Source organism: Pygoscelis adeliae, unplaced genomic scaffold (genome assembly GCF_000699105.1).
Source record: "Pygoscelis adeliae isolate BGI_AS28 unplaced genomic scaffold, ASM69910v1 Scaffold89, whole genome shotgun sequence".
Classification (NCBI taxonomy): Eukaryota; Metazoa; Chordata; class Aves; order Sphenisciformes; family Spheniscidae; genus Pygoscelis; species Pygoscelis adeliae.
The window spans coordinates 494,726-506,333 of NW_008825559.1; the positions used below are offsets into that span (position 1 = coordinate 494,726).

The 11,608-nt window shown below is 54.5% G+C and overlaps 2 protein-coding genes across 2 annotated transcripts in view; one reads left to right on the top strand and one right to left on the bottom strand.

The window, feature by feature from the left end:
• GAREML (GRB2 associated, regulator of MAPK1-like) overlaps nucleotides 1-1,016 on the top strand; it is a 5,671-nt gene extending 4,655 nt beyond the window's left edge. The window contains exon 5 of the mRNA XM_009332350.1: nucleotides 903-1,016. Within this exon, the coding sequence (XP_009330625.1) occupies nucleotides 903-1,016 (114 nt within the window). The remainder of the gene's footprint in view (nucleotides 1-902) is intronic.
• HADHA (hydroxyacyl-CoA dehydrogenase/3-ketoacyl-CoA thiolase/enoyl-CoA hydratase (trifunctional protein), alpha subunit) overlaps nucleotides 717-11,608 on the bottom strand; it is a 27,015-nt gene continuing 16,123 nt past the window's right edge. Inside the window, exons 12-21 of the mRNA XM_009332351.1 lie at nucleotides 11,207-11,316; nucleotides 10,778-10,912; nucleotides 9,952-10,123; nucleotides 9,149-9,235; nucleotides 6,704-6,844; nucleotides 4,834-4,902; nucleotides 4,271-4,466; nucleotides 3,247-3,361; nucleotides 2,511-2,656; nucleotides 717-1,338 (exon numbers count right to left, since the gene is read on the bottom strand). Coding sequence (XP_009330626.1) covers nucleotides 1,193-1,338; nucleotides 2,511-2,656; nucleotides 3,247-3,361; nucleotides 4,271-4,466; nucleotides 4,834-4,902; nucleotides 6,704-6,844; nucleotides 9,149-9,235; nucleotides 9,952-10,123; nucleotides 10,778-10,912; nucleotides 11,207-11,316 — 1,317 coding nt within the window. The 3' untranslated portion in view covers nucleotides 717-1,192. The remainder of the gene's footprint in view (nucleotides 1,339-2,510; nucleotides 2,657-3,246; nucleotides 3,362-4,270; nucleotides 4,467-4,833; nucleotides 4,903-6,703; nucleotides 6,845-9,148; nucleotides 9,236-9,951; nucleotides 10,124-10,777; nucleotides 10,913-11,206; nucleotides 11,317-11,608) is intronic.

The following is an 11,608-nucleotide window of genomic DNA, read 5'->3' on the forward strand; positions in this document are numbered from 1 at the left end:
AGCAACGGGAAGGTCTGGGACCAGACCTCCCCAGCCCCGACTCCAGCCCCTCGGGGGGAAGCAGGGCTGCCCCAGACAAGGCTCAGACCCGGCAAACACAGCTCCTGCACAGCCCTCCACGTGGGGGGCAAGTCCCAGGGGCTGCTGCATCCCCCCAGGGAGGGCTGAAGGCTGGTTACCAGCTGCACAGGCAGCCCGGTGCCTCCCAGCAGGCAGCAGAGGCAGGGCGAGACGATGTCTCAGCCCGACTTTGTCCTGGTAGCTTTGAGAAACGAACACACAAACGTGACACGGAAAAGAGCGGCATCACCCAGCTCCCGGCCCAAGCCCTGCCAGGGCACAGGAAAAAGGCTGGAGCCCGAGGAGACAGCGCGTGGCGGGGAGCCGGGGAGCCGGAGGCCAGGCCGGCTCTGAAATTACTGACAGGTGCACAGAGATTTAAAGCCTTTTAGTTTAAACTGAGCTCTCCCCACGGGGGACCCTTCTGGCCTTTGGCTGCTTGATTTGCAATTACAGGCGGGTCCATCTGCCAGGATAACCCCGGCGGCAGCGCTCGGGCCCAGACAAAAGAGCCAGAGGCTCCTCGCAGACCCTGATTGATGGCAGAGGTGACAGAGCCGGTCTTTGTGCTGCACTGCCGCCCTCCCCTGCCTTTCCCCACCCTCCGGCAACCGCCAGCAGCCCCGCAGCCGGCAAGCACAGAGAGGACCCCAGAGGATTGCCTGAACGCTTTATTTCCGACTCGAGCGGTTCCCTTCCTCGGTGCTGAGAGGCTGCTGCCCCAACAAGAGGGGAGGAGAAGCAGGCATGGAGTCCAAACCCAGGAGACGGGGATTTATTGTTGGAGGTTTACGGAAAGGCAAGGCCTCAGGGCCAGATGTGTGCTGGATGCTGCCCGCCAGACCGGGAGCTCTGGAGGTCACAGCGTGGAGGTGAACACAGAAGAAATTCTCTCTTCCAGCAAAGAGCCACCAGGCCCACGCTGGCACGGGATGGACGTGCCCAACACGCAGTAGCTGATAAGGCACTTGAAATGACTACAAGCCACGAGGCAACCCGCTGCCAGCCTCCTTCCTTCCCTGCCTCCCCCGGGTGCTTTGCAGATTAACCTAGAGAATGGGGTGTTGCTGGAGAGCCGGTCACCCCGGCTCAAGCTGTCGGTGTGTCACGGGTGGGCAACGTCAGGCCACGTTCACTGGTGGAATTTCTTGCTTGGGCTGTTGGCGTAGTCCAGCAGCAGCTGGCACGGCGTGAACTGGCTGCCATAGACGGCCTCGTACTTCCGCAGCTTGTCCACCAGCTGCCTGGCTCCGTACGAGTCTGCGTACCTGAAGGGACCTGCCGGGGACAGGGGGACACATCTGTGACAGGGAAGCGAGAAGCACCAAGGTGCCTGGAAGGGCGAGAGCACCGGATTCGGCCAAGCCGTCCTTCTCCGAAAGAGACGCCCAGCTTCTTGGCAGGGCAACGCAGGACCCTGCTCCCTGCCTGCCCACCTGCGCTGAGCGGGGGGCAGACTGGATTGCTGGGGACGCGCTGGGGCACAGATAATTGGGACTGCTCCCTTAGTCTGAGCTTGCCTGAAGGAGGGAAAGTGCTAGGTACTCAGCAGAAGCACCACCTCATGCCCAAGAGCCCTTAGTATCCTTCAGTTGTGACCCAAACCTCACCTCATGCTTCGTCCACTGCCCAGGCCATGGCCACAGCCAGCCAGCCAGGTTGCAGATGGGGCCAGGAGAACTTCGCCCATGCTCTTGGCCAGTACCTTGGCCTGAAAAGTGCTGTGCACCGTGGCTGAGGTTTATCAGCTCAGCTTTATCCGTGCACACGTGCAGGCATGAGGAGAACGGTGCATCCTTGGGCACCATTTCTCAACTCTATGTGCAGCACAAGACCAGGTTTCCAGAAGTGCTGCAAGACGCCTGCCTGCCCGCCCAGGCAAGTAGCAGCGGCAAGAGACGAGATACCAGAGCCTCATTTTTCACCGGGCACCATAGGGCTGCACAAAAGCCAGGGCTTTCTTAAAAATGTAGGGCCTTTGCAAGTCTCCCATTCAACCTACAACCCCACGACCATCAGGCATGGTAAAAGCTCTTCCACTGAAATTCTCACGGGAAGTACTGATGAGGCTGGGGCCAGCATGGCTCTGCCCTCTTATTCAAACCCGAAGACACAGCTAAACGGCCTGGCTAGAGTCCCTTGACCCTCACCAGCCACAGCTCTGTGAAACAGCTGTGTACCAGCAGAGGAACTCCACAGCGTCCTGGCAGAAACGTCTCTCAGCAGCTCTCAGGCTCACTGCCACCTCTCATGGGGCGGGAACGTTAAAGGAACCTCTCTGGCTCAGGCTTTACATGGGAGAAGGACACTCAGGCTTGTCAGACGGCAGCTCAAACCTGGCCTTAACAGCTGACTCGCCTCTGGTGGCTAGAGCCCACTAGGCAAGCCCACTACGAAGCTTCTGAGCCAAGCCATACAGCCTAGCCCAAACCCCAGCTGAACCCGCTTACCTCCCAGGCACGGCGGGAAGCCCAAGCCGAACACAGCACCAATATCTCCCTCCACGGGATTGCTGAGGATCCCTTCCTGCAGGCACATGGCTGCCTCGTTCACAAACCTCGTCACGAAGCGCATCTGGATGTCCTCATCAGTACAGCTGCAAGGAAAGAGTCTGTAAGGGCTGTGCAGGTAACACAGCAGCTGGATGGAGGAGCACGTGAAGCCAGCACAGACTGGGGACAGAGCCAGGCCTGGGGTAGGGGAGAGAACGGTTTCTCACTGAGACTGTCCCTGTCCACATGAGGATAAGGACTAAGTTCTGTGACGTGTCCTGAAGCAGACACGTAAGAATGCCAAAGGCTCGATCAGGCCAGATGGGAACTGCTCCAGGAGATGCTTCGGTGCCAGGCTGCACGACAGGTCTGACGCCAGGAAGGTCACGGCAGGGGCTGCACCAACCCGCCTGCCCGGACAAGCCCCACCACAGAAAAGCTTTCTGCAAAGGTGCCCAAGCAAATGCTGATAAATTCGAGGATGCCCCGTTCCTGCTAGCACAGGCTCTCCAGAGCCAACAGCCTGCCCCCCTGCACGCCAGCTGGGAACAGCCAAATGCCATCTGGAGTGACTCCACGTTCAGCACCGTCCTCCAGTGCTGCCTGGTGCAGCCCTTGTGCCGCTGCTCAGAGGCAGAAGGAGCTGGGGTGAGAGCCAGCCCACACCACCACTCAAGCATGCACAGCTACTTACACTTCAGGTTTGGCTGGCACTTTAAACCGTGCCAAGATCTCATCCATGCCAGAATTCACGCTCCTGTTCTTCACCCCCTCCTGGTAAATATAAAAGCCTTTCCCTGCCTTGCGACCTGCCGGGGATAAAAAAAAGACAGTCACATCCTGCCACGTGTCCCGTTTGCTCCCGACACCTTCACCTCTGATCTTCTTGTGACTCCTGCTTCTGTTAGCATGAGCAGATCCTCCCAGCACAGGCAGCGTCTCTGCACTTCAGAGCGAGCCTCTTCGCTGCCTCACCAAGGACAGAGGGAAGGGGGGCCCACGTCCAGCTGACTCCTTGGCAAGATGTTGCCACTCTGCCAGGCCCTAATGCCTTCACTAGGTCCAGAGGACAGTCAAATAACGCCACCGTTTCCGTGGCCACAGCAGCAAAAAGACACGGTCCTTGCCCACACTTGGGAGCAAGGCACAGAGATGACAAGATCTCCTGAGCAACCCTTGCTGCCAGGGGTCTGGTCACAGCAAGGGTCATTGGAAGGTGAGAGCTACCATGGTCCAAGTGCAGGTCCCACTGATGGACGCTGCTCTGTCCTGGCACGCTCAGAGGCACAGCTGCCTCTGGCACCCAGTGCCACCAGGGCACAGCTTCTGCCACGCAGACAGAGCCATAATCTTTCCTTGCACAGAGCTTCTAAACCTCAGTTCAGGGCTTGTTTGACTTGAGCACGTTTATTTCCAGCCATTTGCTCCCCATGTCCCAGAGCGCTTGCGCAGGTTTCACAAAGGGGCCAGAGAGAGGTTCATGAGATCTTGTCTGCTGCCTTTGCTCTGGGCAGCATCTTTGCCTGCTGCTGCCGTTTCTGCAAAGGAAGGTCTGGCCACAGCCAAAGGTCTACCCAGGGTACAGCTGGGAGGGATTCCCGACCCATTCCCAGGGCTGTTCTCTGACTGCTCTCACCTGAGGCAGAAGAGGCTGATGGATGCTAGTACTCTTCCTTGAACAAAGGGAAACATTCCATTAAAACAGCGTAGTGTCTCACCTAAGAAGCCTTTTTCCACCATGAGCTTGAACAACTCAATGCTGCCTCCTCCAAAGCGCTCGCCAAAGGCCTTGCCAAGGTCCTCAGCCACGTGCGTGGCCACATCCACACCCACCTCGTCGATCAGCGTGGCAGCACCCACAGGAAAGCCAAAGGCCGTAGAGATGGCGTCTATTTTCTTTGGGTCAATGCCCTCCTGCAGGAATAGAAGGGGAAGCAATGGTATCTCTGGGTGAGGGTCCTGGAAAACCAGCGCGGGGAGCCACGGACTGCGACCAGCCCCATTAGCCGTTTGATTACGGACAGGAGAGTGTAATCGTGCTTGCACCAGTCCTGACTCTCCCCTGGTGCCACGTGGGGAGGAAAGAGCCTCATCACTGCCTGCACCAGGTCTCATCAGACCACAGCTCAGCCAAGAGCAGGCTGGGGACAACCATGGGCACCGGGGCTGGTTACCCACCTTCCTTCTTGGCCAGGGCTGGGGTCAGCCTCATCGGGGGCAAGGAAGCAGCAGAGTTTACACGACTATTTGGCAGACGCTCGGTAGCTGATGGGATACATACCTGGAGAACTCGGACCACTTCTGCCAGCATCGGCCCCAGGCACCTGGTGGTGTAGAAGCCAGGCCCGTCCTAGGGAAGAGGAGTGCAGCAGGAAGGCAGGTGAGTACAAACTGCAGGAACACGGCCTCTCTCAGCAGCACAAGAACTGCGTTTCGCAGCCCAGGCTGCAGTTCAGGCACTGACATGCAGGGCAGACACACTGAACTCCATTTCTAACAGCATGTTATCGACTGCTAGAATTTTTTTTCCCTGTAGGGCTCAGCAGTATTCGAAGACTTCCATGAACTTACTCCCTGGAAGTTCCCACCAGAGTGTTTTTATTTGAAACAGTGCCTGGAGGTCCCAAGCAGGCTGCAGAGTTCCCCTTGCTTCAGCCAAGCCCCACAGGCTGATAGGGGGAAAGGGTGCTCAGCACAAGTGAAACAGGCGTAAACCAGATGTTTCACCTCTGATATTACTCACAAAGTCAGGAAGCAACAGATTAGCTGCAAACTGCCATTCAGAGATGCATCTGATGCGGGGATGAGGGTTAGAGAAGCAGCACTGTATCTCCACTGGCCTTTAGAGATGCCTGGAGCACTTTTAGACAAGCCAGCTTTCCCAGCACCACAGGAGAGACCTGCTCAGCGTTGCTGGCAACCTCACACATCAGTGAAGAGACCAATCCAAAAATACACTCGAACTGCCCTGAGCCCACTGGCTGAACCTCCCACACAGCTGAAACAGCATCACTGGTGCTTTCTACTACAGAACATGAGACCAGCTCCCTTTGGAGGGCCGTGTGTTCAACAGCAGCTGTCAGCCTAACAAACCTCTCAAAGCCCATGGCTTTTCTGACGCTCTGCTGCCTCTTCCTACAGATCACAGTGGTTTGTTCTCAATTCCTGCTTCGCTGTGCTGTGCTCAGTCTTCCGCCTCCGCTTGGTACAGCTCTTCCCCTACACTTGCACATCTATTTCTGCCCCCTCTCACAAAAGATTTAAATCCAGAAAGAGGAGGGTTACTGCTCACAGGCCCCTCTGCCCTTGCAGCTTGCCAGGGAGAAGAGGTGGTGAAAGTCCTGTCCAGACTCTGCTCCATCTCGGATGCCACTACAGATTTCAGCCTCCTTTCAGACCCCATCTGGAGCACTGTGTCCAGCTCTGGAGCCCTCAGCATAATGGACCTGTTGGAGCGGGTCCAGAGGAGGGACACGAGGATGAGCAGAGGGCTGGAACACCTCTGCTATGGAGAAAGGCTGAGAGAGTTGGGGTTGTTCAGCCTGGAGAAGAGAAGGCCCCGGGGAGACCTTATTGCAGCCTGTCAGTACTTAAAGGGGGCTTGTAAAAAAGATGGGGACAGACTTTTTAGCAGGGCCTGTTGCGACAGGACAAGGGGGAATGGCTTTAAACTGAAGGGGGGTAGATTTAGACTAGATAGAAGGAAGAAATTTTTTACGCTGAGGGTGGTGAGACACTGGCCCAGGTTGCCCAGAGAGGTGGTGGATGCCCCATCCCTGGAAACATTCCAGGTCAGGTTGGACGGGGCTCTGAGCAACCTGCTCTAGTTGCAGATGTCCCTGCCCACGGCAGGGGGGTTGGACTAGATGGCCTTTAGAGGTCCCTTCCCACCCAAACCATTCTGTGATTCTATGAAGTTGTGTAGAACAGGACCGCCAGCATCTTGTGCTGGCTGATTAGACTGTTCCTGCAACTTCTGGCCTTCCATGGCTGCTCCAAAGAACACTTGAGGGATCACCTGGACACCTGCCACCTTCTAACCTCCATTTTTACTTCTCAGCATGAGCAGCTAATGCCAGTGTATTCACAGCCACGTTTCAGCCTGCCCTTCTTTATTACCCCAGCTCATATTTTGTGCAGTGTTCCCTCACCTTTACCACGATGACCACCTTGCCCTGTTTGAGGCCAACAGCAACGGCGGAAGCAGCTGTGTCCTGGGACGTTTTGTCTGTGGTGATGATTTCCAGCAGCTGCATTTTGTCAACAGGGGAGAAGTAGTGCATCCCGATCACCTAGGCAGAAGGAAGAGCTCAGGATTAAGCAGGGTTAAGACAGACTTTGGCTCCCAGCATAATCTGCTGGGCAAGTCAAGCACCCAACTGCAGAGGGAAGCAGGCCAGCATGGGCTGCAGCACCCACCGCCACAGTGCACTAGGCATTCAGCCACACACTCCGCTGCATCCCTCTCTGACGGGAGTGCTCTCCAACTCCCTTTCCCTCCTTGGCTTTCCCAAGGACACAGCACGTGCCCCACAGCTCTTGTCTCAGCGAAGATTTAGGTATAATGCTTACAGGACCAAGCGTGCTGCTCAGCTCTCTCTGTACTTATTAATAGTCTGGCAGCAAAACCTGTCTGCGAGTCTTAGCTGAGCTCAGTCCCCAGGCAAATTACAGGCACTGCATGATCTGCAGGTACTATCTGAGCTGGCAGAGGAGCCACACGCCTGGGTGGTGCTTCTTCTGGACTATGAGAGTGGAACAGCAGTCAAAGAGACAGATGTTGAGCAGAGCCCCTGTGTTCTGCTTGTGAATGTTCTGTTTTGGGTTTGTTTTTTTTTTTTTTGTGATGAAGTGAATTTAAGGATGAGAAGGCACATTTCCAGAAACTAATTATAGAGGTAAGTGCAGCCTTCCTCTGGGAACAGCATTCAAGCGGAGATTATTCGGCTGTGTGCCTCACTTTCTTAACACGACCATGTAATCAGCATGTCACCTTCATGCCTCCTGGAAGCCACACTTGGCACTAAGATCTGTATAAGTCAGAGGCACCTTGCAGGAGAGTTGCAGGCTGCAAAACTAATTAAAGAAAATACACTAATTAGTTAACCGATTTCCTATTAGTTTCCCCATAAAGAGCCATTACACAGGCAATTTATACAGCAAGAGGATGTTATCTGCAAGTATGAACAAATTGACTCAGTTTGCATTTCCGACGCAACCAAGGTCCGACAGCAAACCAGGAAGAGGCTCGCGAAGGTCACGGGAACCTCCAACAGAGCGGACACACGTTGTTACTCTACGACCTTCGCAGACGTCCACAGAACTTCTGCAGGAAGACAAGCAGCAGAGGCAACGTACTGACCAGGGCAGTACTCGAGACCCTTGTAGGAGTTTAGGGAACCAGCCAAGGGCACGTGTGCTTTTGCATCTGTGTAACACTTTCCAGAGCTTCCCCCTCCTTCTGCCCAAGCTGCTACTGCCTCCCCATCCCACCTGTTTTAGAGAGGGAGATGGGATTATCTCACAGGAGAACTGCTTGCCCTTTCCTTCATTTTCTGCAGCCCCAGGTAGACAAAGCAGATTCCTCAAATGAGGGAGAAGTGTTTCCCCCGTTTTATATCAAGGCCGCCCTAGACTGATGCTTAGCCCTCGGGAGGTGACTCCCCCTGGTCACGCAGATCCCTCACACTACTTCAGACGCTGGGGTGTCATGTCTGGTCTCCTGCAGGGCCCGTGTCAGATCTGCCGGCCTCACGCTAGCAGGTATCACAGGTATCCTTGGCAGTCACACACGGCAATGAAAAACAGCACGCAGCTGACTCCTTCCAACCCAGCGCATTCACACCCCTCAGATGGTAACTCCACCAAGCACGTTCCTCAGGGCAGGCTGCTCCACGCGAAGCAGTGTTCCTACTCAGCTGTGCTTGCCTGGGCTAAGGGATGAGGATACCACTACTTTATACGCTGTTTAGACTTCAAGCAAAGGGATGAAGAAGTCCTCTGCTCCAAAACTCTGCCACAAGCTGCTATGCTGCTCTTGGTATCCTGTTCACATGGATCATTTGGAGCCAGAGAGAGAACCCCACCACCTCCTCAGGTGCTGATCCCATGGCTGACCAAGGCTTCAGCACCTCTGAGTTCAGCTTCCAGCCACCGACTTTTCTTCCCTTTTTGCTGCTAGGTTAGTGCCTTCTCCCTGAGAAGGCTTTTTCCCATCATGGCAAGTCACTCCTATGTCTAATCAGTTTATCAAAATGACTGAAGTCTTCCCGGCTGGAATTCTCTCAGCTTGAGTCCTTCCACAGCTTCTCTGCCCCGCTGCGTGCATTAACGTTTCCTGAAGTGCTCTCACCTCCCTACTGCACCTTGCCTCACCAGCATCACACTGGGGGTGAGTCCACCTTCACCCCCTTCCTACCTGACCAAGGACCACAAGCTCTTTGTTCAAAGCTTGCACTGGGGGCAGAGGATGAGCTGTTTCATGTTCTGAGGAAGCAGAAGATCCCAGCGCTCACCTACAGCAAAGCCAGTTTGCCACTAACAGGCAGCTCAGCGCAGAGCAGACTCATAGCAGGCACGTGGCACTGGGTACTCACCTTCTCTGGCCTCTTGCTAACAGCAGCAATTTGGCTGATTGGGAGGGCAGATGTGTTACTGGCGAAGATACAGTGAGCAGGGATCACCTGTGGCAGGGGGTGGAAGAGACAGCGTCAATGCACAGGCTCCGGAGTCAGATCCAGAGCATGACGTGCAGAGCCCTGAGAGAACAGTACCGCCACCTGGTAACCCTGACAAACAAGGCAAACTTGACTTTCTCTGTCAGGGCAGACAGCATTAGAAACTAATTCTAAAGCAGCAGCCCAAGTCAGCCAGATCTGTCTTCCCCTGAACTCTCCCCAGGTCTGCAATATTAGTCTCAGAGCCCCCACGTTTCTGCCAGACCATTGCAACTACGTTAGACACTGCAGGGCGGGACTTCAGAAAGGTGAACAGACCAGCTCCTTTACCACACAGTTATCTCCCCAAACGTGCTCTTGAACAGAAAAGAGCAGTGGCAGCAAGCTAGAGATGGTACGTAAAGAACCAAAAGAAAGCGGAGACACCAAAAGACATTACTGTCATACCAGTGTTTTTTGGAGCAGCCCCCAGGTGTCGGGGAATGTCAGAACTGCCCCATTCAGCTAAGAACTAGTGACTCCTTATTGAACAGTGAATATCCTTAGTGAATAGGAAGGCTGCCCTTGACACTCACCTGTGTACTGACATAAATAACTTGCACCAAGCGCCAAACTACAGCACAAAGGAGATGTGACAAAGCCAGCACCACAGGACAGGACACCCTGAGTCTTCGCCATACAGGGGCCACATCTAGCACAAGCTGCTCAGATCCGATACTCACGGCCTCCACTTCCTTCAGCACTTTGTGCTTGATGTTAATGTCCTCGAACACAGCCTCAATCACCATGTCTGCCTTCTCAAAGCCCTTGTAGTCCAGCTGGCCCGTCAGGTTGCTGAGAATGGAGTCCCTCTCAAACGATGTCAGACTCTTCTTCTTCACCTTGCCGTTCAGCCTAGGGAAGGACAGCTCTGTCATGGCTCCTGGGCAGGCTAGCCCAGCCTGCTAGAGGTGGCACCACAACACCAAGGGCATCCCTCCCTCCTGGAGCTGGGACCCAAAACACCATCTCCAATCCAGCAGGACTGTCACTCTGCCTACTGGCCCCTCCTTCCATCTGGAAAAAGGAGAGCCATGCTCACACAACTCAGCCAGTGCATTAGTCTGAAGGTCAATCGCTGGCATTTCTGACCATGCACAGCTGAGCACTATTACTGCTGAGCCAGGAGGACAGGGGAACGAAATCCAGCTTTTCAGAAGTCTGAGCCGATGCCTCCCATGACATGGGCCTCTAGGCAGCCAGGATTACTCCCTCCCCCCTTAGCTCTATAAGCTACTGCTAAATCTGAAAGCTAAAGCATTCATCTGTTAGGTCATCTACCTACCTAAGGAGCTAAGGCTGAATACACTGGGCCTATTTCATAGCAATATCCCAGCACACTGCATAGGGCAACCTTAAAAGAAAGCATTTCTGTGACATCTGATGGTAGAAGACTCCAAAGGAACAGAGGTGTCAGAAGTTCCTGACTGCCCGAAAGCAGAGGAGTATTTTGACTAAAGGCAGCCCCGCCCCATCCCATCCCAAGCAAATTCCTTTTAACTCACATACCCCTTGAAGACCTGCTGCTGTCCTCTGTCCAAGCCTTGCTGTGCTGTGTCCTTCAGAATGGTCTTCAGTCCCTTATCCACCGAAACCTGTGCGATCCCAGCTCCCATGAGACCTGCTCCCAGCACTGCCAGAGTCCTGCGTAGAAAAGGACCAGGGGACACATTCAAAGCTAGAAATAGAAGAATTTCCATAAAAAAAAATGTCAGACTTGCACAGATCCTGTCCACCCAGGCACTATTTTTAGTGAGGTCACGCAAGATGATTTCGCTTGTGGGCGAGACCTCCAAACTGCAGAGGACTAGCCTTCTGGAGGCTGGAAATCTCTCTGCTCTGTTACGCTTCTTTTTGGGACTCTAGGCCACTCGGTCCCAAGACCCTTTTAGCAGAGGCCCTCCCACTGCTCTTCAGGCATCCCACGCTGGCGCTTACTTGACCTCTCGCTGAGGTGTTCCGAACTTGTTCTTCTTGCAGTGCACCTGCCCGTGGTAAAGTCCAATCAGCGCCTTGGATTCCTTAGTCACTGCAAGTTGGCCAAAGCTCTGGAAGAAAGGGAAGAAGGAAGCAGAGTTTGGCATTTAACAGCTGTCTCACTTCCAGCACGCACCCATCAAAAACACGGCAAGGGGAGAGCACAGCCACCCGTGTAACTGCACAGACTAGTAAGCTGGAAGAACGGACAGGGCACATGTATCCTCTGCAGAGAGGCAGCTTCTGTGCTAAGCACAGCCCGCTTTGCACCACTACCTCCCTTATGGGCTGCCAGAAAGCAGTAGGAAACTGCTTGTTCCATGTCCTTTCCCATAAACAGTATAATTTAAAGCATCTGAAAGA